Here is a 25008-nt window from a genome sequence, read left to right as displayed (position 1 = left end):
CTGTGTTGTCTTCTCCACTTTGGGGCCACCCTAGTTGCCCTGGAAATCAAGCTACAAGCTAAGGCCCATGCTAGAAACTCCTTACTGGGAGAATCCTGCACGTTAAAAACACAGGAGAGTTATAACTAATAGCCTACTTTGATTGGCTACCATAGCTGTCAATCTAAAACAGAAAACTTAGAGCAGAAATCTGATTGGTTATCAAGTTCTAGTTTTGACTCGGAGCGCTTTAACTAACCCTATGGAGTGGGCTGATATACAAGATAGGCGGTGCTTGTCATTTACAGGGACGCGAATTTCATTGGCTGAAGGTGATGAATATTACGTTTTGATTGGACCGTTGGTTCAGTGAAACTCGATAAGGGCGGAGTTGAACCGCGTTGGCGGCCATATTGAATATTGTCTGTTGACAGTTGTATCTAAACAGATTCGAATATTTTGTTTAAGCATTTTGTAAGGGGGAAAAACATATCGTGGTTTTCCATTCAGTTCGGATATATGTCCGATTTTGTTAACGGATGTGTTCACATTAAATCATGGATGAAGATGAACGACAGAGGAAGTTAGAAGCTGGGAGAGCCAAGGTTTGTTGCTAACATCTTATGCTACCAATTAGCTATCTCTTTTGTCATAGCTTTGCGCCTATTACACGCCTAACTGCATCCTCTTCGTTAAAAAGTCATAGTTTCCATACTCGCTCAGTAAATGCATTCAACGTGCAGTTAACGGAATGTTTATTATAAAGCCACAAACAACATTATAAGTATGCTGATACGTCAACGAAGATTGTTCTCATCCCAGCAGTGACCGTGTGTATTTTCGAAACGGCAAGAAATAGAACCTCTGCATTTTAAATAGCTTTTATAGACATAATTGAAAACGCGTTTCAAGCCATGTTACGTAAAAGCAGCGTTATTAATCGACTTGCATGTAGTTACTTTTTTATTGTTGCTTTCCTCTCACCAGCAGCTTATGAGCATAATAAACTTGTTGTTAAGTTTATAAGAGTCAGACACCATCTCAGAAACCTAAAATAGGAAAATGACTAACTCATAGCTCCCGTCCTGGATGTTGATTGGCCTTTTTAAAACCTTAATGGCTTTCTGAAAAAGACAGATGGATAATAACAATAGAAAAATATGCCATATTGCATGGTAGTTATTGTTTTCTGAAAATTTGTATTATAGTGTTCCAATCAAGGACAAGAAAGTGCTTTTAACTTAGTGTGGGGGAGTTATTAGTATCGGATCAATGATCAACATTAACCAAATGTAATTTAATTCATGTTGTAGTCCGCATCCAGCTCATTGTGCAACTCTTGTGTAGGATTGGTTAAAAATTGTAATTAGAAATCACATTATGATGCCCATTACTTCACAAAAAAAATAACAAAAACATTGATATTTCTTATGACAGAGTTTGTCCAGCATGCCTCAAAGGCAGGCGGTGAGTATTAAAAAAAACAAAAAAAAAAAACAAGTGGTGAATGACTTTTGATTGTATTGGGGGTTTTGGATTGCTGGTACATTGCTTTAACTGATTTATTTTCATGTTTCTTCTCTTTTGTCCTCTTGGGTGAAGGCGTGTCACAATAAATCTACAAAGTTATCTTATAAATTATCTAGACACACATTTACCGTAATTGTTTTGCCGTTCAGTGTTTGTCTACATGAAATTGTCCCGAACATTTGGCCTGAGATGCATTTGCCTCTGTTCTTTGCTTGGTCTGTGTTTCCCAATTCTAGGACAAAATCATCTCCAATACTGATGTCTGAGGATTCCTTACATATATAATAAATTGCACTTTAAGTGTTCTTGCTTTATGCCTTTTATATTGTGTAACTGACATCAATTGGACTCAAAATTACAGTTATATGTTGCTATTATTTCCTAGGCGCTACCTCAGCCAAAGGAGAACTTATTATGACAGGCCTGCACGGGTAGTAAATTATGACTCATGCTTTTCTGCAACATGCTGTGAATGTTGTCAACTTTTGAGATGGTAAATCTCTTACTCGTGAAATAATAACGCCATTGTGAATTATTTATGCTTAAATAATTTAGACTGCGAGTCTGAAAGGAAATTTGCCTTGCTGTTAGTGGTCGGATAGGAATTTGAACAGTGCAGTGCTGGGTGCAGGCCATCAGATGGTGCAGTGGATTCGTACGATTTAATGGGGTTTATTGTGTTAAGTATCACATAGAAGATGTTGCTATGGTAATACAGCGCCGACAGTTGCCTGCACTGTTGGCTGCACACAAAAAAAAGCAGATTTCTCATCTTGCTGCATTACAAGCCTGGCATAGGGGCAAAGATTACAGTTAAACACAAACATGTGTCAACAACGAACACCTCTTTAAGTCTGGTGCGCTGCATTTCTGGTGCTGAGATGGGAGAAAAACATTTTTTGCACTCCAATTACATTTGATTTCAGCATAGTAAGCTTCACCTAGCTGCTTAGTCAGAATCTCAGTGGTGCAGAAGTGGCCTTGAGCGAAACACAGCTCATCTGGCTGATGTCTTTCTGAGATGTAATGTTTTCTGGCAGGCGGAGCCAATGAGTATGGCGAAGGCAGGAGAATGTGTGGGATTTCAACTTAATAATTAAGCCTGAGACAAGGCTGCCTGATTATTATCTTTATTAATTTCAAATCAACTTTGTTTCAGAACTCGGAGGCTTGTGCGGTGCTAAACAAAGACTACAATGTGGTTTTAGGGTCAGGACATGCAACATAATCGGAAGAAACGTCGGGGCACATGCACACAATAAATTCATGCATCGCGTACGTGACTCATCGCATAAAGCAACAAGTAGGGCTCCGGGGAATATGTAATCTCAAATTGATTTGAGCGTGCACACTCTGATGCTGCTCGCCACACACAGAGCTCAGTCTCCTCCTCTCCGTGTGCATGCATGTTCCAGTCTCCACCCTCTATCCTTGGTCTAGACATATGCCATCATCTACACAGAGTTTGCGGCTCCCTCTGCTCCGTACGCTTGGCTTTAGCTGTGACTTTTGGGATGAGCGCTTCGGCAGACTGTGGTGTTTCCTGCAGACTACGAGTTCTACATCTGGACCAACTGACTTGATCCGGAAGAATCGACAACTCTGACCCGCCAGCGAGCAAAGAAGTCGATCACCGACTGTCAGATATTGATGGAGAACTCTGTGAGGATCTCTGTCAGGATGACAAGTGCTGTAATCTGATTTAAGCTGCTTAAAGAGGAGACAGGGCCAGAAGAGGGAGGCAGTTATTTTAAAAAAAAAAAAAGAGGAGGGGTGTTTTCCAAAAAGAAACCGCCCGAGGCAAATTTGTATGAAAATGGTCCCTCTGGAGTTTCTGCTAAACAACCCGGCTCGTTTGGGAAGGATGTTTTTCACTTTGGAGCAACACCTCAACGTCCCAAGGGCTCGCAAAGAAGAACTCAAGATTTTAAAAAAGTTTCTGCACAACAGCTTTAAGTCTCCGAGTTTGACGTCTCTACAAAATGAAAAATGCAAACTAACAGGATTTTTTTTTTTCCTGTTTCTTGTCTGCTGAGGTTGTCCAGAATGAGTCATTAAAATCTGCACTTCCCATGGGCGTGCTACAGCTCTCTGGAGTTCTGTGAATTTTTAGTATCTTCATCTCATTTTGAACTTGGTGATCTTAACAGGGGATGGTGGTGGCTATTTCTGGTGCAAGTTTGGGAGTTCTTCTCGCTTTTTCCTCTTCTGAATTAACTCATCAAAAAAATAAAGACAATCTAATGTAGATCAACAACTTCGTGATATACATTTTGCAAATCGATGCTACAGAAAGTAACTTTTTGGCTACTTGAACAATAAATTCAGACTGTAGTCCCTATCTTTTTTTTTAAGCTCTGACCCCTGAGCTTCACCATGCTAATAGTTTGGTGGTGCTCGGCGGTCCTGACTTATGTGTCCATCTACCTCTCGCTGTCCTTCCTGCGCAGCTTGCTAGCTTCAGACAGAAGCGGGCGAAAAGCGACGGTGCGGGGGCGGCGAAAAAGACGCAGAAGAGGAAGGGCCAGGCTGTCAAAAAGAATGACAGCCCGACGCAAGACCGTAACGTAGACCCGGCGCCTCCTTCAGCCGGTGCCACAGAGCGAGTCAACACGACCGACCATGAGGTATACCACTCATTAAATAAATTATCAGCTAAGCTTATTTTTATATGTACAACAGTTTGTCTGACTGAAATAACTGGTTTGATTGCAGACGTGTTTCTTTACCTCACACGGTTTTATTCACAGATCTTAGCACTTGACCTGCTGTTTTCGTCCACTTCTCTTAACTCTGTGTTTTCTGACATGTTGTTGATGCCCTCTGTCTGATAAACATACATTAGAGAACTGGGTCACTAACCATTACATTGCCTTGAGGGCCTGTTGTCATGGCAACGTGGCCAGGATTAACCGAAGCCCTTTTTACTGCTTTTATTCTTTTGTATTTATTTGATTGTATTCACCTGCTGGCCTAAGTGTACGTTCGCGGCACTGGGTGTTTTGCTGATGTTTTTGTTCGTGTTAAAATAAGAGCTTAGGGATAATTTTCTTTTTCTTTCTTTTTTATTTTAGGGGGCCCCAAATTCAGAGCAATTAGAGGTTCAGCAGAATGAAAACCAGGAGGATCAGCCCCCCTCGGAGCAAAACCCATCTCCTTTGGAAGATTTAAGAGAAGAGGAGCTCGCTGCACTGACGGGCAAAGAGCAGCTCAAGGTATACAGAGTCAAAATTCAAAATATTCTATCAATTCTTGCAAAATTATTTAATTTTTGAATGCAGCTTCAGTAATAAGATTGCACTGTTTACAGCATAACTTTTCTTTTTCAAGACATCACTTAAGTTTCTGCATATTCATATTCTTTGTATTCTAATCCTAACATTTGATTTACACACTAAAATATGAGCTGCAAAAGTATTTAATTTAAGTGTTTTTTAAATTTTATTGTAATTCCAGATACTAGAATATAATAATGTCCCTCATTTAAAAAAGCTGTTTGAATTTGTACGCCATCATTAACCCGTGAGGAATTAAGTCTTTCTTCTGTGTTGCTGTCTGGATTTTCCAGTCTGAAACTTCAGTATATTTTATTCATATTATGCAGGTCTGAGAGGAATGTGTTTTGTGTTATGAAAATTAGTTTTAAATGTCTTAAATATTGATGTACAGGAGCTTAACAAGACTGAAGGATCACGTGTACCAAACTGTTTTAAAGTTGTGCTGTAATTATTTTTAAATTTGTGTTTAATAGGAGGCTGTTTTTATTTACTTTTCATAGATTATATCTATTTTGCTGATGTTTATTTTCTCCAAGAAATCAATTTAATTTCACTTTTCTGACCTGAAATGAGAAAGTCTTTTATCTTTGTACTTTGTTGGCCTCAGGTTTTGCTCTGAATTCTTCTCTAGGTGCAAATCTTGCATCTCTTTGTGCACATTTTCAAAAATTCTTTTACACATCAACGAAATGTGATACGAGCAACATGCTTTATTTACGGGCCTTTCAAATCACCTGTGATACAAATTATGGCCCTGTTTTTTGAATGTTTAAAAGAAGCTACAACGGAAAAAAGATTTGTAAAAAATAGTCTGAATCTGAAAAGAAAAAAAAACAATCATCTGAACAAAAAAGAGCGTTTGTCCCATTTACTAAAATTGATTCGTCCTGTTTTTGCAGCAGTTGCAGGAGGCTGTCGAGAAGCGGAACGAAATCATCGCCAAACTCAGCTACAACCTTCAGGAAGCTCTGGCAAGTAGAGACCAGGTACAGCTGGAGGCGCAGTCACTCGCTGGGCAGATTCAGGCCCTACAGAAACAGATCCAACAGGTAAGCGCCTCTCAGAGTGGCACCATTCAGGATTGTTTTATTGTTTCCTTGCTCCTGAAACACCTCTGCACCTAACTTGTTCTCTTTCTTTTTTTTTCTTTCATGCAGACCAGCGTAGAGTTCAAACGAATTAAAGGTCAGTCAGGGGCGGAAGCGGTTGATGTTGTAGACCATCACCATGGCCTTTCCTCCCAGGCTGCAAACATCAATCACAAAGAGGCGACATCTAAAGGATCGGGAAATGCGAGTCCCGAATGTTTCAGCACTGACAGCGACACCGAAACTGACACCGTCCTGCACAAGCTCATGACTGAGCTGGAAGAAGAAAGGAAGAGGAGCCAACGCGCAAGTGCCGAGCTAGCAGAGGAGATGGAGAAAAACCAACACGTGCTTTTGTTACTGGAGGAGGAGAAGCAAGGGAGGGAGGAGGAGCGGAAAGCGAAAGACGCGCAGCTGGAAAACCTTCAGAGCCAGCTAAGCCAAGTACAAACTCAGTGCCTTGAGATACAGCAGTACAAAGAGGAGAAGGAGAAGTTAAACCGAGAGGTGCTGGAGCTGAGGAAAAAGCTTCAGGAGGAGGAAGACGCGGAGGTGAGACGTAGCGAGGCCGTCGCCAGCTCTGCTCGTCGTCTCCAGACTTTTGAGGAAGAAAAGCTGAGACAGGAGGAGGAGATGAGGAGACTCAAAGGGGAGGTTGAGCGCGTCAGGCAGCTGTTGGATGAGAGTGAAAAAGAACTGAAGAGGAGAGAGGAGGAGGTTGAAGGACTTAAAGCTTCAAAGAACCGTCAGAACCAAGCCAAAGCTGGTTTTAGTTCTGAGAGGATTAGTATAAATGAAGGCAACAGGGAAAGGGGACTTGATCAGGAAAGTCTAAACACATCGCTACTTGGGGATATTCTGATGGAGCGTTACCTGTCTTCTGCTCCTCTTGAACATTCACACTCTTCACTGATAAATGAGAGCTTTGAACACTGCAGTCAGCTGGAGATATCTGCAGACTGCAGGTAAAACAAATGATCTTAATTAGTTTTTAATATCCACATACTTTTTGCTCAGAAGCTTCATCACTTATTCCTAGCCATCAAAACAGTATAAAACCCGCTGCTCTTTTTTGCCTGTCTTCACAGTTTTGAGCTCAACAGTGACGTGTTTGGAGATCAGCCCCTGCTGTCAGTTTCGAACCGTGTCTGTGAAGACAACGACAACCCCCCGAGCGCCGCCGGCTCGCAGCACTGTGCCCCAGAAGCCGGGGATTCCAGTCCTCGGCCTTTTGCTCAGTGGCCTCACAACTCCGCCTCCGGCGAGATGGGGTTGAGCCAAATGTCAGAGCCGCCGTTCGGCGATACAGGCTTGGAGAAAGAACTGCTGAATCAGCAGTGCGAGGAGCTCCGCGAGGAGCTGGCTCTGAAGGAGCGGGATCTGAATGTGTTACGGGAGGAAGTCCTCAAGAGCTCAGAAGAGCTGGAGGAAGCAAGGAGCAGGTAATTTAGGTCACGGCAGTATTATACCCTAAACTTTGTAATTCTAGTTTCTTAGATTAGTTTTGTGTTTTTACTTAAAGTTTGAGGGAAAATCTGTCTTAATTTCCTCCAACTTTAAAGAAATACAAAGCAGCTATTTTGTTGAGGTATTATCTCACTGATCTGTGATTGTTGGAGACTAGTTTGTGACTTAAAATAGTGAAGAAATAGATTAATTTTACATCGCAAACTCACTGAATCAGAGTGTTTGCAAAATAGGTGACCAGGAAATCACATAGCCCCATTTTGTACCCACTTTAGAAGCCTCCACACATTTGATTTATTCTACTGGAATACACTTTAGACATATAGACAGATGGATTTGGACCAGTTTTTAATATTTATTTGTCAATAACATGGCTTTTAGACCTGGACTTTGAGGGTCTTAGCCTTGGATGTTGTCTGTGCAGGTGTCAAAATACAGCTATAGTACTCTAGATTTCTGGAAACTAAATTGAGAAGGATTTGAGATGCCTGCGGCAACTCTATTGAGAGAAAATTTGTTGCATAAATCGGTTGAACATGCTCAAAATTGAAGCGACAAGAATGAGTCTCTGTGACTCTTGCAAACAAACTGAGAACCCCGTAAATGTTAGAGAGATTTCGGAGACTCGCTTCCGAATGCCGTTTGCTAACAAGTCTCCAGCAGTCACAGCCCAGTGAGATACTACCTTAAAGTCTGCAAACAGCATTCATACTTCTCCTGCTCTGTTCGACAAGCTGAAGTGAAGTGGGACAATCATAGTTAACAAGACTCTGCAGCCAGTCACAAAACAAAACAGGAGAAGTATTAAACTTGCATGTAGAGTTTCACAGCGGTTACATTGTAAAAGACTAGTCGTTTGTGTTCACAACATCCTCTCTGAACCTTTTCAAATGATCCCTGTCTGTTTAGATGGGCTCAAGTAACAGAAGAGCTCAGGGATGCTCTCTTTGAACTCGAAGAAGAGAAGGAGAAAAGACGAAACATCGAGGAGGAGATGAACTTGAAAGCTCACGAGCAAGAAAACCTTATAACCAAACTTGGTGCCTTGTTTGAAGAAAGAGAAAATGCAGTAATATTGATGGGACAAGAAGCTGAGAGCACAGTGGAAACCTCTCTGTTAGTCCCTGCCACAGAGGAGGAAGATGCACTGGCAGGGGAGGGAGAAAAAGACGTCCTCTCGTCTCATCAGGATCGGCAGGACCTGCTGCAGGTATCCTCTCTGCAGGAGGTGGAGCCGAGTACAGATTTTGCCAAAGAGACCACAAAAGCCAGAGGTGACATCCAAATGCAAATGTTACAGGTATACTACTGCAATAAGTCTTTGTGGTAATGGCTTAACATGAATATAAATATGTTTGAGAATTTAGATAGAAGCTATTAATTGACAAGAAAATTAGTTTTTTGTGAAATGAAATGTCTATATTTGTCCTTTTTTTCAAGGCTTATTGTGAGCATCTTATATCAAAGTTAGAGGAGACAAAAATGGAACTGAAAACCACATCAGCCTTGTTAAATCAAAAGACGATCGAGCTTGACGCCGTATCGGCAGAGCTAGAAACGACCTGTGCGCAGGTTTTAAAGAGCCAAACGGAGCTGGAGAGGCTGCAGCAGGAACTGCTGAAGAGCCACGAGAGTCTGGGCTGCGTTGAAAATGCAAAGCACCAGTTGGATTCTCAAATCTCCCGTCTAAGACAGAGCCTTGCCCTTTTGGAAGAGGCCCAGGCCCAGTCTGTGAAGCAGACCGAGGAGGACAAGAGAAGAGAACAGCAGATGGACGAACAGATCAAAAAGATGGAACAGGTCCTAGAAGAGGAGCTCGAGCAGTTCGAGAACATGCTGAAAGCCAAAGACGTCGAGGTAAGCTGTCTGTTACAATGACAAAGATTATTTGTTCTGTTTGGGTTACTTTCAGTTAATTATATGGCAAACAACATGATTTAATAGTTGGCTGACGAGAGGGAGAAGTGGGAGAAGGAGAGGCAGGAGAAAGAGAAGCTCTTTGGCGTCACTCATCTGTTGGAGGAACAAATGAAGGAGAAAGAAGAGGAGGTGAAGGCTCTCCTCGAAAAGCAGGGCCTGGCTGTGAAGGAGGCTACAGAAAAGCTAAAGGCTTCTCACCAGCAGGAGATAAAAAATCTGATGGAAAAACATCAGCAAGAGGTGGGATTTACAAACCGTATACCGTTGTTTCACTGCAGATTGAGATTCGGAACATTCAAGGATTCCTTTATATAATTATAAATTCTTGCTGTAATTGTGTTAACATGCTCTTTCTGTATAAATATCTAGGTTTCTGAGTTAAATGCCAACCTGGAGACAGAGCTGCTGAAGCAGAAAGTCAGTATGGAGGAACAACAGACGCGACAGATCAGCCTTATCAAACAGGTACCAGTAAGTCGTCGTCGAATATCTTAACAAGAAAGACACGTTTGTTCGTTTTTTGTAATGCTCGTTCTGTTTCTGCCGCAGGTAACTGAACGCGAGCATGAGAGGATGATCTCAGAGCTGGCCGCCAAACACAACGAGGAGCTCGATCAGCTGAGAACAGAGGTGTCCTTGGAGCTGAGGGAGAGCATGGAGGCAGCCCACCAGGCTGAGCTGCAGCAGGCACAGGTATTACTTTATATACTGTATCAGCCCATTTTAACAGCCTTATTCACAAGATGACGGGGGAAAAAGAACTTTTATTCTCCTGAACTTGAATAACAGTTAAAGTATGAATGCAACATACAGCCCTTTTTCATTGTACAGTTTGTTTTACTACAAATCTCTAATTACAAACTGTTTTTAGGCCCAAAAGACCTTGGAGCTCGAAGCCTTGCGTCTGAGCCTGACCACAGTCCACGTGTCTCAGCTGGAGGACCATCAGGTGCAGCAGGAGCAAGAGTCTGCTCTTGGCAAGGTCCAGGACTCTGTGAAGGAGAGAGTCGCCCAGGATCTATTACTCCTAGAGGCCCGCCATCAGTCCGATCTGGACCAAATCAAACAGCGGAGTCGGGAGCAGCAGGATAGGCTGCTGGAGCTGCACAAACAAGAGTTGGGTGAGTGCAGGCAGCGAGTGCTTCTCGGGCTGTTAAGTGTATTTATGACGGCTGGGTTTTTTTCGGTGCACTCAACATGTGGAGCATTGTGGGCTGCTCTGTAAAAGCAGAAACGCTGTGGCAGATGTAACTTTCAAGGACTTGCACCTGATGAATCCTTTTGTGCGTGCGTCTGCTCAGATGAATTAAAGCAGCAGTGGGAGGCTCGCGTTGCTCAGGAGAGAGCTTTAATGGAGGAAAGGCAGACAAGAGAAATACAGGTCCAGTTTCAGTACATTTTTTTTCCCACACATTTATTTAAAAAAACCAAAAACTAATCACTAATCTTGTTTATAGGCTCTAAGAGTTCAGTGGGAGACAGAGGCAGAGCAAAACCTCCAAAGGTCTCTATCAGACATCAAAAACTGTCTCAACGCCACCCCGACAGAGCTGAGCAGCAAACAGATGTCCCTCACAGAGACGAGCAAAGCTCTAACAGATGCCAAAGCAGCTCTGCCTCTGACCCAGGCCGAGCTGCAGGAGACGAAAACCAGACTGGAGGAGCTCCAAACTACCAGTAAAGATCAAGCCCAGAAACTAGAAGAGGAACTAAAGCGAGCCTGGGCTGACAGAGATGCTGCTGCCTGTGAGTAGCATCGTCCACACTACCCCTCCACGTCTCACTAAAGAAACTAAATGCTTTAAAAATAATTTGTCCTCTGACTTTAAAATGATGTATATAAACTCCAAATTCTGTCTGTTGCATTAAAATATACATGGCAGTGGATAAATATGAACACACAGTCCATTTATCCTTCCGACTGATATTTTATTTTTATAACTTTGCTGATCAGATTCTTTGGAGGAGACGGTTTGCCGTCACAAAACGGAGCTGCAGGAGAAGGAGCAGCGAGTGCGCCACCTTGAGGAGAAAGAGCAGCAACTGCAGCAAGAGGTCAGTTTAGCGCTTGCCCGTTTGAGTTGCATCTAATTGTTTTGTCTCAAATTGCACTGTTCCCGCGCCTTTAAAGAGCTTTAAGTTCATTTTTGAACACACTTATGCGTCCTGTTTTCAACGTCTGAATGACGTTCCCACTCTGTCGCTCAGGTTTTGCGCCTGGAGGAGGAGAGAGATGTGCTCAAACAGAGCAAAGAACAGGAAGTAGGTCAACTGTGGACTCAGCTGGAAAGCATGAGGACGAGTCGTCAAGAGCTGGGAGGTGAGATTAACACCTTAGCCTGACGTCTGCTTGGCTGTGCATTTCTTCTTATTCTTTGTTAATCTGCAGAGTTCTTTTAAATATTCAGACATTTAAGACAAACCAATGCACCATACACTCCTTAGCAGTTGTTCTTCGTTGTAATAGAATAGGTCACTGAAAAGAAGTTAGACATCAAATAAATGTGTTTTCTTACAGAGCTCAAGGAGCAGCTGTTGGCTCGTTCAGCTCAAGTTGACGACATTGAGCGCCTGAAGACGGAGTTTAATGAACAAAAGCGAGAACTCAAAGAGCGCAATGAGGCTGAGCTGGAAGACTTGAGGAGGTATAAATCGACACATAAAATTATTATTATTATTAAAACTATTGTAACAATAATCTATTTGATTTATCGTTTAGAAAAGAAACTGATTTGTGGTTCGTACGATTGAAATGGTTTGCTTGGCAGTGGTCAGTCTGCTCGCTTCCACGGAGTCTACATGTTTCTGTTATCGTTCCCAGTTATTTTGAGAAGCGGCTGCAGGCATCAGAGGAGAGCTACAAAGAGGAAGTCGCTCTGCTCCAGCTGAGACTGGTGGAAAGTGCCTTGGAGGACTCTGTGCTTCAAACTACAGACGACAAGTACGGCAGTTGGTCTTCACACGACGTATTTATCTGGTACAGTCTTCAAATGTCTTTGAGTAAGCATGCCTTTTTCTCTGTTTCAGTATTTTGTCTCAAGTTAAAGCTGAGGAGGACAAAGATGTTTCCTCTAATAGTGTCCAACTGGAGAAGCAGAAGGTAAGAGGTTAACACATGCCACTGACTATCTGTATTGTATGAATATGGTTACATTTTAAAGGATTTGTTGGTTGATTCTACTTATTTTTGCATTTTTTTTGTATTTCTTATCCAGGAGTTACTTGATGCTTTGAGGCTGGAGTTGGAGGAGACTCATGCGATGGAGCTTTCCCGTCTGCAGTCTGCTTTAACTCAATCTTTTAAAGAAGAGCTGGAGCAGGTACGGCACAGTCTTTCATAGTTGTTAGCACACAGAGCTGTGAGTCTCGTTTGCAAGTTCTGCCTCGTCTCTCGCCTATCAGGTGCGCTCAGACCTCACAGACCGTTACTATAAAGAGCTGCAGGAGATGAAGACTCGTCACGCCCTGGAGCTGGAGCAGCTCAGAGCAAAGCTTTCCAGCAGTCATCTAAAAGGTGCTCCACAGCTGCATCTGTAACGTAAACGCTGTAGTTCATTTTAATAAATTAAAACAAAAGTAACTGTTTTATGCAACCGTTTTTGTAGACCTTACCAGAGTTCGTCTGGATGCAGCAAAGCAGGTCGAGGTGAGAAAACTTACTTGGATCATTTACCTTGGAATTCCAAAGCAGTGTTAAATAATATTTTAGTAATTTGGTTTATTTTCCTTAATTAGGTTGAGGTAGAACAGAGGACGTGGTGTCTCACTGAGGAGCTGCAGACAAGGATGACGATCATCCACACCCTGGAGAACAGATTGACTTCCTCAAGTAAACAGCAGGACGCTGAAACACAGTTGAATACAAAAAAGGTATGTTGCATGTCTGTGCATGACAGATGGGTATCCTACAAATAGAAAATAAAAACATAAGACAGTCTCAAAGAAACATATTTACCTAGAAGCACTTGGAGATCACAAGCCCGGATCATGATCCCGATCACCACCAAAATGTAATAATTTGTTCATTACTTTTTGAGTAATCTTGTTCACAAACAAACAAATGCTACTGAAAACCTATACCTCCTTGGTGAAGGTCAATTATAATGTTTTTGACATTTAAATTAATCCATTTTTATTATCATTTGCTGCAGGTTACCCTTCTTGAGGAAGCTCTGAAAGAGGAAAAGGAGGGCGTGCTGGAGAAGATGAAGAAGCTGAAAGAAGAGCTCCAACGGGAACATGAAAACGAGATCTCTGCACTAAAATCAGAGCTTGAAGAGGAGAGGACAAGCCTTCGAGAAGCTTTTGACAAAGAGAAGATAAAGTCTCGACAGTTTGATCTGGACAACAGCAAAAGTGAGATGCTTTTTTTTTTTTTTTTTTTTTTTTTTGCATGACCCATTCTGGTTGTGAGATGGTTCCTGAAACAGCTTCTGAAAGTTTTGTGTTGTTCAGGTCCGCAGGTCCTTGCGGTGAAACAGAGACTGGAGGCTCAGTGTGAAAGTGAGCTCCAGAAGGCAAAGAGCTGCATGTCTGCTGAAATTAAGGAGCTCGCTGTTTTGCTTCAGGAGGAAAGTGAAGAGAAGCTACGCCTCGCTCAACAAAGGTGAGGTGTTTCTACAGCGGCTCGTGGTTTATTATGTTAAATATAAAAGTAAGTAAAAAAGCCATCTTTATTTTAATAGAATTAACTTTTTACACAAAGATCTGCAGAATCCCTGGTCACAGATGACAGAGAGTGTTCAAACATGGTGTTCAGCCCAGTTTCCTCCTGTAAATTTATGGGATTGTTTGTACGTTTAGGTTCCAAGAAGAGAAAGCCACGCTGGAGCAGCATTTGTTTCAGAAATATGAAAAGTCTGTCGAAGAACTGAAGGCCAAACATGAAGCTGAACTAGAACGTGAGAGGACGGCTCTGCTGAACAAGCACTCCAAAGAGATGGACGAAGTCGATGCCAAACACCGAGCCCAGCTGGAGTCGCTCAGTGCCAGTCACAGAGATCAGCTTGCAGCGATGACAGATGAGCTGGAAAGTAAGCACAACGCCGAGCTTGTTGCCTTAGAAGCATCCCTCAAATCAAAACAAAAGGAGGACCGCGAAAGTTTGGAGGCTGCTTATCAGGAGACCAATCGGGCACAGTTAGAGGCTTTAGAAGCGGACTTGGCTCGCAAACACCAGGAAGACCGGGATGAACTGGAGAGGAGGATGCTGGGAAATATGGACACTTTAGAGACCACTTACTTGAAGGAAGTACAGGTAAGGAGGTTGGAGCCATGAAAGTAAAACACTGGGCTCATCGTTGCATTGGAGTTTTAAAAAAATAATAATTTTTCTCACCTTATGCACTCATATTTGTAACCACAGGCACTGCGTGATGAAATTGTCCAGCTTGAGGAGCGACATCGCCAAGACCTGCTCCGTCAGAGTGCGGAGCACAAACGGCTGACGGAGCGCCAAGCCGCAGAACAGGCGTCCGTCAGGGACGAGCTGAGGAAGGAGCTGGCTCAGGTGCACGTGGAAAAGTTTCGAGCCATGGCAGCCGAGCTCAGCCACGTTCACAAGGTGACGACCCGCCGGCTTCACCAAACAAATGACGTCTCAGTAAATACATAAGTAAACTGAAGATACATTTACCACGCTTTGTTTTCTTTTTCAGACTGAACTGGCTGCTCAAAAGGAGGCCTTAGACGCTGAACACTGCAAAGCCTTAGAAACTCTTAAGAAGCAGGTACTTATCTATTTCTCCTTAAATTGTTAAATCATATTTTACTTTCCAGCCTGCTAGAAACCCCAAGGATCAAAATGCCGTTCTAAAAAACTAAAGCAAAACCAATTGTTTTCTAAAAAATGCTACTTTAAAATCATGTCAGATCAACGTATTGTTTCCTGCTGTTGGGTTATGCATTTTGATTTTTAATTGTAATGGTATGAAATAAAGGGCAGGGTGACTGAACTAGGAGGATTGCAGATTTTAAAGCTGTTGGCGGTGGTGACAATATCTTAATTTTAAGTTTTAACGTAGTTTTAAATGTTTGTCGCTTTCACATCTTTGGTGCTTAGATTCCTAACATTTGCTCCTACAGGTTATGCTTAAATGCATCTGATTTGTTTTTCAATGTTGTTGCTTTCTGTCAGGTTTTGGAACTCGAGCAGCAACACGGCGCCGCACTTCAGGAGCTCTCTCAGACCTGCAGTGCTGAAAAACAGCAGCACCATCTCCACCTTCAGGTGCGTGTTACACAACGATGAGCGCAGTGTGTGAACGTGTGTGTAACAGCGTGTAGAGACAAAATGTTCCCAGCTGAAAGTGGTCTTTAATGGTTGCCAGTAGCCTTAAAGTGTTGGTGGCTTTTACATCCGATTAAAGAGGAATTAGAGTCATTGTTTATCCTCTGTAATGGTTTTTGTTTGTAGACAAATGGAGAGTTTGGGCTTATTTATTTATTTATTTACTGAAATGCACTAAAATTGTGGCCATTTGGTGAGTTGCAAATTGCAGCGCTGAAGGAAGAACATGCTTCTGCTGTAGGAGCTGAAGGGAACCTCCGCCCGTGAGCTGGAGGCTTGTCGTAGGGAGCTTGAAGAGTCGTCGTCAAGGCAACGGCAGCACTTCCTGGAAGAGGTGGAGCTCCTTAAAGTCCAATCAGAGGAGCAGCTGCAGGACAGGATTAATCAACTCAAGGTAAAAAAGCTGATTTATGTATGAAAAGTGAGTAAAAATATGACGATCTACGACATTTTATGTACATTTTTAAATTATGGCATCTTTGATATATTAATGTTTCTCTGTGTAAATAATGTAAAAGTACAAAAAGATAAGGATCTTATTTTTTTTTCCCAGATTCTGAGTGCTTGTTGGAAACATTATGTAATAGCAGTGGATTATTTCAAGCTGTAGTTTATTGCACTGGCGGTGCCCTCCTTAAGCTCCAGCTGCACCAGTTCAGTCCTAGTGCCCTCGCTTGGACTGTGTCCTGTTTGAGCTTTATTCAAACCCAGTTTTCTCATAATCCCACCGTCATATATGTACAAGTGCTGACGTCCGTCTGCCTCTGCTCTCAATCTGTGCGCTTCTGGGATGCGCGTGTGCTTCTTTTGCTGCACGCGAAACAATGCCTAAATGGAACGGATCTAAGCTTTTTATCCTCGGATGCAGCAGGTTTTAAGGCGGGAGTGTTTTTAAACAGACATTTGATGTTTGACCATCCGAAACGCTGAAGCCAGTAGCCGCGGCCGTTTTCCCTGCATCTTTTAACTCGCGCAACACCTTTCTCTTTGAAGACGGAGTTCGATGAGCACAAGGAGGCGGAGCTTGAAGACTTAAGGCGGAGCTTTGCGGCTGAACAGCGGGAAAAGGAGCAGAGCTACACAAACAAGATGAGCCAGCTCACTGTCCAGCTGCAGCAACTGGATGCTGTGGTGGCCCAGGTATTGAATGCCATCCTATGTGAAATACCGACCTGCTCCACAGTTCTTGCGGGGTTTTGTATTGAACAGCGCAGATTTAAGGTCTGAACAGGGTGTCGCACATCGTTGGTAAAGATTAGAAAGGCCAGAAAATAATGTTGTATTTTCAAAGATGATAATGGCAAAACCAGAAGATTTAAAAGGCAGGTAAAGGTGTCTGTAAAGTGAAATATTTTAATAGTTTGAACGTCTGGGACTCGGTGATGAAACAGTATTTTTGTAAAAGGCTGAAACTTTATTTTCCCCTTTTATGTAAAAGAGATTGAGATATTAATGTTACTTGTATATTGGTGGTGTTGCGTGAATGCTTCCTTAAGCTTAAACCTCAAAAATTACATTTTAATTTGTTGCTTTAATTTTCTTTCTTTGTATTTCTTATTGCTTCTTTTTGGACAAATGTCTTGAGTTTTTATATTTACTTCAACAATAGCAAAAATTGTAAGTAAAGTTAAGAAGATTTTGTTGTTTCCAGACTGGAGGATTGTTGAGACAGCAGTATAAAAATAGGTTTTAGTGTAGTCACTAATGTGTTTCCTGGATGCTTCTTTTGTTTGTCACCCTTTAATTTTTGTTTTTTATCCCAAGAGGTTAATCAGAACAGGAAATCTTTATGTTAAGTTTTGCTTTCCTGTTATTCTGCACTTTCTGTAAACCAGTCTTCACTTTAAGGATCAATAAAATAAATATTGCTAACATTTGTATATATTCGTTTCTGTGGCAGTTGTCCAGCTCCTCTTTTTATAGCGGGATATTAACATACGCTCAGGTCCCTGTTGGCATGGAGAGCTTTGAGAGGACGGGAGGGGGCTGTTGTCATGGCAGCCGCATTGTTTTGTTGAGGCAGGTGGCGGCTCAAGATGAGTTCGAGGACTGAGGGGGGAAAGTGAGGGAGCGCAGGGTGACGGCAGATGGAGAGGATAGAGGTGGGGGAAGGAAAGGTACGGATCTTTAAGGGCGTCCTTTGAGTTGACCTTAAACACGTTTAAAAGTTGGTTCGCGCCACTACTGCTCTCACCTGGTGCCTATACACAGCTCACTGCCAAGAAAACCTCTGATTACAGCTGGAGTGTGTTTGCTTTTGGCTAATTTTTAACAAGGCAGGGGTCTGAAATGTGTTTACTATAATAGTGCTTCCCGAGTGGATTTTAATCTCCTCCTGATTTCTTTTTTTTGTCCTCCCTCCCAGCTGCGTGCAGAGGTTGGGTGTCTGCAGGGGGAGCTGCAAGGGAAAAGTGCAGAGATGGAGACCATGGACACCCTCCTTCAGCGCAGGGAGCGAGAGACTCAAGAGGGGGGCAACCTTCTGAAGATGCTCACTGATGACTTACAGGCTGCTAAAGAGGACAGGTAAGTCGGCTTCTGTGCATTATTTCATCTTCATAACTAACAGAAATAATTTTTTCAGTGAGTTTAAAAGAAGTCTTTGGTTACAATTAATGTTTTAGGTAATGGGTTAAATTTTGCCCAGTAGTTTGAAGGTTTTCAGTTTAGTTTTTTTATGTTATGGCAACTTTTTAATTCTAAATAGAATATTTCAAATCATTAAACCTCATGCCCGAAAAGATCAATTTTTGTTCAATAAATGTGCTTTAAAAAACCCTCAGATTTGGATTTTATCTCGACTTATTTGCTCCCGTTCCCCCAGACACAGACTTCACGGCGCAAATGAGAAGTTAAGTAAGGTCCTGATCGAGATGCTCCGCAGCGTGACGGCAACGGAAGAGCTGATTGGACAAAAGATCGATATCCGAACCACAAGAAACAAGCTTGTGACTCAACGGAGGAGCTCAGCAGGGAACAAAGATGCCCAGGAGTCAGGTCTGTTGATTTAATTTCTTCACTCTGATCTTTAAAGATACTAAAGTTGCAACAGGTTCTGAGTCACGTTTTTGTTAAGATGAAGCTGCCTAATTAAATATAGTAGCTTGATTTAATTTATGAGGCACAAAGCTCTTTTTGTACTTGTATATAAACTGATAAAACAAATTCCCTCCCAGGTATTTCAGTTTTAGACGTGACGGAGGACACAGAGCTGACCCAGCTGCTCTGCGAGAGTCTTCTCGTCTCAGATTCTCAGCTCAGACCCGGAGGAGAAGAATCGGCTCTAAATGCCTGTGATAGGTTACGGCACACCGTGGACACCCTGCTGGAGCTGCTAAACCAAGCAAATACGCAGGTAAATCAGAGATTTACCCACTACCCAAACAAGAAAAGTCCAAGTTTTGCTTCTCTTTTTCCTGCTTTTATGACGTTTTATCTCTTAAATGATCGTGGATTTGTCACTTAAGCTGGAGCAGGCCCGCGGCGTTCATCTTTCTTTGGAGGAAAAGTTCTCACGGGGCCGAGAAGACACCACCCAACTCGTTGAACAACACAAACTCCTAATGAAGCAGCTTGACCAGGAGGCCAAGAAGAACACTCAGCTCCAGCTGGAGCTCCACAAGGCAGAAGGTGATCAGGACATTCACTCGAAAATACCAATTCGATGCTGCCACTGACTGTCTATGTGCGGTGTTGCTTCAAAATGATCTATGATGCTTTCAGGGCTCCTTGATGGCTATGTGGCTGAAAAAGCTGCCTTAGAGGAGTCTCTGCAGCAGAAGGAAAATCAAGAAGAAAAGCTGGTGGAGGAGCTGGAAGGCCTGAAGGCGAAGCTGCACCACGTGCAGGGCCTCACCGCTGAGCTGGAAAGCTTCCGAGCGAAGTATCAGGATCTGAGCGAGGAGCACACTCTGCTCCTGCGCCAGAAGGAGCACCTCTCTGCCGGACTTGGAGAGCGGGAGAAAGGTGAGCACGGTGACGTCAAAATAAGGAAACGTCGTGTCTGCATAAAATTTAACGCGGCTTTCTCAAATGACCATCCACTTATGTAATATCTGTGCTCAGATGTGCCTTTTCACCGTTGGCCATTGGCTCAGATTTAGATCCTGACACAGGTTTGTGGGTCAGAGAAGAGTGTGGATGTGTGGGCTGAGAGTGGGGAAGAGTTTGCAGTGCTGTGTGAGATTGCTGTTTGTAATTCTGCCTTTTTCAATAGCTTTTAGCAACTCTTACTGGAGTGCCGTGCCACTTTTTCTACTTCTTGACATAAATAATGTGTAGTAGTAGGTGTTTAAGTGCCTTCTGGAGTCTTATATTTCTGAATTTCCACTTTTTATGTAAAAAATCATCCTTTTTTTTTCTTTTTAAATCCAAGCATTGCTGGCAGAGACGGAGCGTTTGACCCAAGAAAAGCTGGATTTGCAGCGGCAGGCCGAGAAAGACCACAGCTCCCTGTCACAGCGCCTCAGGACCCTGGAGAGAGAGCTGGAGGATCAGGAAACCAAAGACCTGGAGAAAGAGCTGCACCACAAGACCCACACCGAAGACCTGGGTCAGCGCGTGCAGGCTCTCGAGAAACAGTTGAAACACGACAGACAGTTCATAGAGGTAAGCTTCAGCTGGGTTCGATTTAAAATCCTTCCATATAAAATGTAAATACTGACAATTTTCTTTTAGTCATTTCACTTATTTGCAGATTCTAACAAGTCAGCAGTGCTTTTATTACTATATATGTGCATGTTTTAAAGGTCAGCACTTCGCATGTTACTATTTATTGTGTTGAATAGTCTAAAAATCCCTTTTTTATGCATGTAGGAACAGGCTGTGGAGCGCGAACACGAGCGAGACGAGTTCCAGCAGGAGATCCGCAGGCTTGAAGCCCAACTCAAACAGACGGCAAATGTAGATAACAAAGGACACAGGGTGAGGGCTGTTATTTAAAAATACTGTATATTAAAACAATCTACAAGGCTTTATATCTCCATCTTTGTAATTCGATCACGTCGCCCTGCACACGTGGCTGTGATCGTTGCTGATGCAGTCTGCAGAGGTGATTGGTTTGACTGAAGGCATCAGTGGCTATTTGATTTAAAATTTTACGTTTTACATACCTTTTGTCTTCTTTTAAAGGGGTTTGAATTGCCTGTGCCAGATCTGTTTATACTAAATATTTGTTCCAGTACATAAAGTTCAAATATGTTGCATTTGGAGGTTGCGTGTGCACGTTGTTCATGTTTGTAATTGTTTAGTGTTTTACTAATTGGATTATAAATCGGGTAACTGATTTGTAAATGGCGTGGCTTAAAAAGGTTGAAGTGATGATGAAATGTTTGTCTGACTGTTGCCATGTGTTTATTTCTGTGCTGAATGGATTGCTGTAGTTTGAAGACTTGGTTCTGCAGGTATGAAATCTAATTGTAGCGTCCTTCTCGTAGTTTCTTTCTGACTCTGTGCATGTTTTAACTTTTTTTTCATTTGCAATCATTTCTAGTCCTAACTGCTAACTCATGCCTCTCATAAGTAATGAGTTCTTTCCCATCATCCTTTAGCTAATAGTAGTTTAGTTGTTTCTCACTGTAGATTGGTATTTTATCCATCTCGTTTTGCTTCAGAATGATTTTAACTTCAGTCTTTGCACGATTGGCTGCAGATTTGGAATGGCTTATTTACCTTTTTTTAAACTGTAGTTTCATATTTGCTTCTTAAAAGTCGTGGATAATACTGATTTCTCTGTCTCCGCAGGTGGAGAGTCTACAAACTAATCTGAAAGATAAGATTGAGGCTCACGCCTCTTTGCTTGCAGCCAATCAGCAAGCCCAGCGTGATCTTGGCGAGCGAAATGAAGAGATTGACAAGCTAGCCGGGCGAATCAGAGAGCTGGAGCAAGCACTCCTTAACAGTGCTGAGAGCGTTCGAACCGTCAGTCATCTGGAGGAAGAACTGCACAAAGCAAAGTTAAGAGAACAGGAGCTCACACAAGTAAGAACAACACACACACACACACACACACACCTTCAGATTGGCCGTTGTCTCGGCATACACCATTTTTCCCACTGATCGCCCACTCCTCTGTTAGGATAAGCTCGCACTCGAGCAGCAGCAACTGTCCAGCAGGCTTCAGATCTCAGCCCTGCAATCCAAACTCGATGAGACGAGACACTGTTACCATGACAACACCCGTGACCCCACCGAGGAGCTTAGGGAGGCCTTGGACGCCGCTCAGCAGAGTCTGCACAGCAAAGAGCAAGAGGTCTGTCAGATTTTCTGTGAAACTGGTTTCTGGAGGATTTGGGCAGACACACAGGAGAGAGTTGAGTCACAAGTTTGACAGCACTGCCACCTTGTGGTGTAAAAAGGAATAACTTCAATTTCTAACGATGGAGAAAAGTATTTTAATTTATTTATTTTATAGCACACCGTAGAAAGCAACTGTTAGTTCCAAATATCCTGTTTTATCTTAGGCAGTTATAATTAATATTATTATTGTTTTAATTAACATTGTTTTATATTTCTTAGGTTGAAGTTCTGGTTGGCCAAATGGAGAACAGTCAGAGAGACCTGAGCATTAAAGAGGCTGAACTAAAACACCTCACACTTCAGCTGGAACTACTAACAAATAAGAATGCAGCACATGTTCAAGAGCTCCAAGAACAAATTTCTGCCCTTAACGTAAGAATTATTTTATTATATTAAACAGCTGTCCTAAACGAGGGGTAGATCTCCCTTCATGGGTGGAGGATAAACGCAACCAGAGACACAGCTCAAATGTAGTAATGAATCTGTTTTAGACAATTCAACACATAAAAATAATCTATTATAATATATGTTGCTTATTTGCAGCTTCTTTGTCCATCTTGGTCAGTTTTATGTTTTGAAACAGACTTTTTAATGAATCTTTAAACCTCTATCGTTCATTCTATTTAGACGAATAATGACTGCATCTTAAGTAAACTGGTGTTTTTGGCTTGCAGGAGAAAGTGTCGGCCCTCACTGTTATTGACGAGGAAAAAGAGGAACACGCTCAGGTGGAAGAAACTGAGGAACAGACCCTTCCTGCTGCGCTTCTTCAGGAGAAAAACCAGGAGATTGACCACCTGAACTGTGAGATCCAAAGACTGGAACAGGAGCTGGAGAATGCCCGAAATGACAAAGTCGGTGAAAGCACTCTGAATATCTGCAGGTTGTGTTTGTTTGCATTTAGTTTCGTCCCATCTAAAAATGTTTGCCTTTTGGAATGTTTTCTTAAAGGTCTTGGAGGTTGAGCTCGAGGATCTGCGCTCCAAGGTCGAACATCTTCAGTCTGAAATCTCGAGAGTGCGCCATGAGAAACAGGAAGAAGAGGAGCGCCTTCACGAGGTCATCAGCACCCTGCAGGCAGAGCTCGCCACCTTGGGTCCCAATGTGCATGAAGTCAGTGACTCTCAGGATGGGGACAGCATCAACCCCTCGCCTGCACCCAGTCCCGAACCGCAACAGTATCATCAAGAGCAGGAAAGGAGGGGGAAACCAAAAAGTCTGAAGCACGAGATCAGCCTGACAAACTCTGCTGCCTCGTCTTCTCTACGTGCTCGTCTCAAGGCCCTACAGAGTCAGTTTGAGACCGCCGTGGCAGAGAAAGAAGGCCTGGAGCGATTACTTCTTACCCAGGAGGAAGAGTACAGAGGACAAGGGGAAGAGTTTGGAAAGAGGCTCAAAGCTGAGAGGGAAAAGTCCGATGAAGTCCAAGGTCTCCTCACGCTGAAGGAAGCGGAGCTGAAGGAGGCGAAAGCAATAGCAGAAGAAGAGAGGGAAAAGAAAAAACTGTCAGAGGAGGAGAGGGACCTTTGGAAAGTTCAAGCTGGAGAGGCAAATACCCTACGAGAAGAGAAAGCCCACCTTAACGCTCTGATTCTAGATTTGCAAAAGAATGAACAAGACCAGAGGCGAGAGATTGAGAATCTGACAACGAAAGAGCAGGAGATGACGCGGGACATGGAGGCCCTCAGAAAAAACGGTCTCAGTCTTGAGAGACAAGTCCAGGAAATGAGAGCAGAGAAGGTGGACATGGAGGAGCTGGTTAATGAGGGAAGGGAACAGATGAAAACCCTCAAGACCGTGAAAGGAGAGCTCTCTGCTGAACGCGAGGCGCTGCGGAGGAGGGAGAGTCAGCTCCAGGAGGAAATCCAAAGGCTAAGGCAAGAAGCCACTTCAATGAAAGCCCTTATCCAGGACCTGACATTCAAACTCCATGAAAAAGAAACTAATCAAGAAGAAGCTCAAAAGGAAGTTTTGGTGAGTCTTGTAATTATTTGTTTTTTTTAGTTTTTAAAGAAACAAACAAAGACAGAAAGTTGAACCAACCTACCTTTCTTTTCAGTTAGTAACTCAATAATTGATTTATTTAATTAGTCACGAGTTTTAGTTTTTTTCTCACTTACCATTAAGAGGATGAACATATGCAATATAAATGTTTAAGCAGAACTATGAAATAGGCTTATTTTCATGACTTTTCTTTGAACATATTCGATATTTTGATATAGTCAGTAAACCTCTGACTTTTTATAATGCCCAGGAAACCCTTAAGAAATCTTATGAAAACAATTAAGTGTTGTTTTTACCCAGATAATTTTGTAAACCTGCTTCAGTAATCCTTTGATCCAAGCCAGCGGCCCCTTGTTGCTTTTTTTTTATCCGACATTCATCGGTGCTGGAGGCTGCAGGCGAGACCACATCTGCTTATAATTAGGGGGCGCCACTGTTATGACAGGTTGCGGCAGAAACGTACTCGCACAGAGGAAGTGACATTATAAAGAGGAAGCTAAAGGAAAATCTTTGCTAGCTCAAAACTCTTGTTGCTTTTGTTTTTTCTTCAGCTTTTCTGTTGTTACAGGATGTGGTAAGAAGCTGCTGGGATCTTTTTTTTTTCCTTTAAAAAAAGACATTTAATGGGTTGAGTTGTAGCGTGTCAGAACCAGAACCCTGCCGAGCTTTGTTTGTAGTCGTGCAGTACGGCTTTTGACAAATGTAGTCATTGTGGTTGAAAATACACAGAGGATGTGTAGTAATTCATATAAGACTGCGTCAGGTTTCGTTTTTTACTGAAAACGCTGCATATTCTCTAAACTCTGACATGAAACTCCTGCGAGGTATTTAACTGCAGTTGTCCGAAGCTCATCTCCAAATGTTTCTGGAAAAACTGAAGAACATAATGAAGAGATGTGAGTGTGATGTATTGCTCTTTCTCAGACCCACGCTGATGTGACCCTGGCTAAAGCAGACGCTGCCTTGAGACAAAAGGAGGCTGAGTTTGCCAAGCTAAGGGCTGAATATGAGACGCTAAAAACAGAGCTGGCCGCAGTGAAACGAGGGCTGAATACCTGTACAGAACAGGCTGAAGGACAGGTGAGAATATGAGCTGGGTACAGAATATGCAGTGTTACCTGTACGTGACAAATTTCAACTACAGATGGATTTTAAT

At 42.7% G+C, this 25008-nt stretch overlaps 1 protein-coding gene across 5 annotated transcripts in view; it reads left to right on the top strand.

The window, feature by feature from the left end:
• The first annotated feature begins 390 nt into the window (after positions 1-390).
• Positions 391-25008, top strand: part of pcnt (pericentrin) — a 31008-nt gene continuing 6390 nt past the window's right edge. For 2 of the 5 annotated variants that reach the window (XM_017415222.3, XM_017415214.3), the window contains exons 1-46: positions 391-584; positions 1417-1446; positions 3960-4136; positions 4584-4724; positions 5687-5836; positions 5945-6840; positions 6964-7317; positions 8252-8642; positions 8783-9199; positions 9287-9502; positions 9632-9727; positions 9812-9955; positions 10134-10383; positions 10564-10643; positions 10720-11008; positions 11217-11317; positions 11471-11582; positions 11781-11907; positions 12084-12203; positions 12290-12362; positions 12478-12582; positions 12665-12776; positions 12868-12908; positions 12998-13132; positions 13414-13618; positions 13718-13868; positions 14066-14519; positions 14628-14825; positions 14920-14991; positions 15399-15491; positions 15793-15945; positions 16545-16691; positions 17917-18077; positions 18376-18548; positions 18728-18906; positions 19019-19181; positions 19275-19517; positions 19927-20159; positions 20367-20474; positions 20933-20953; positions 21294-21530; positions 21628-21801; positions 22068-22220; positions 22523-22702; positions 22800-23822; positions 24777-24932. In XM_017415222.3, coding sequence (XP_017270711.1) covers positions 537-584; positions 1417-1446; positions 3960-4136; positions 4584-4724; positions 5687-5836; positions 5945-6840; positions 6964-7317; positions 8252-8642; positions 8783-9199; positions 9287-9502; positions 9632-9727; positions 9812-9955; positions 10134-10383; positions 10564-10643; positions 10720-11008; positions 11217-11317; positions 11471-11582; positions 11781-11907; positions 12084-12203; positions 12290-12362; positions 12478-12582; positions 12665-12776; positions 12868-12908; positions 12998-13132; positions 13414-13618; positions 13718-13868; positions 14066-14519; positions 14628-14825; positions 14920-14991; positions 15399-15491; positions 15793-15945; positions 16545-16691; positions 17917-18077; positions 18376-18548; positions 18728-18906; positions 19019-19181; positions 19275-19517; positions 19927-20159; positions 20367-20474; positions 20933-20953; positions 21294-21530; positions 21628-21801; positions 22068-22220; positions 22523-22702; positions 22800-23822; positions 24777-24932 — 9282 coding nt within the window. In that variant the 5' untranslated portion in view covers positions 391-536. The remainder of the gene's footprint in view (positions 585-1416; positions 1447-3959; positions 4137-4583; positions 4725-5686; positions 5837-5944; positions 6841-6963; positions 7318-8251; positions 8643-8782; positions 9200-9286; positions 9503-9631; positions 9728-9811; positions 9956-10133; positions 10384-10563; positions 10644-10719; positions 11009-11216; positions 11318-11470; positions 11583-11780; positions 11908-12083; positions 12204-12289; positions 12363-12477; positions 12583-12664; positions 12777-12867; positions 12909-12997; positions 13133-13413; positions 13619-13717; positions 13869-14065; positions 14520-14627; positions 14826-14919; positions 14992-15398; positions 15492-15792; positions 15946-16544; positions 16692-17916; positions 18078-18375; positions 18549-18727; positions 18907-19018; positions 19182-19274; positions 19518-19926; positions 20160-20366; positions 20475-20932; positions 20954-21293; positions 21531-21627; positions 21802-22067; positions 22221-22522; positions 22703-22799; positions 23823-24776; positions 24933-25008) is intronic. The other 3 variants (XM_017415237.3, XM_017415231.3, XM_037977779.1) reach the window with 3 other exon arrangements.

Source organism: Kryptolebias marmoratus, linkage group LG10 (assembly GCF_001649575.2).
Source record: "Kryptolebias marmoratus isolate JLee-2015 linkage group LG10, ASM164957v2, whole genome shotgun sequence".
Classification (NCBI taxonomy): Eukaryota; Metazoa; Chordata; class Actinopteri; order Cyprinodontiformes; family Rivulidae; genus Kryptolebias; species Kryptolebias marmoratus.
The sequence above is the reverse complement of the archived record's forward strand: the minus strand, read 5'-3'. Positions and strand labels throughout refer to the sequence as shown.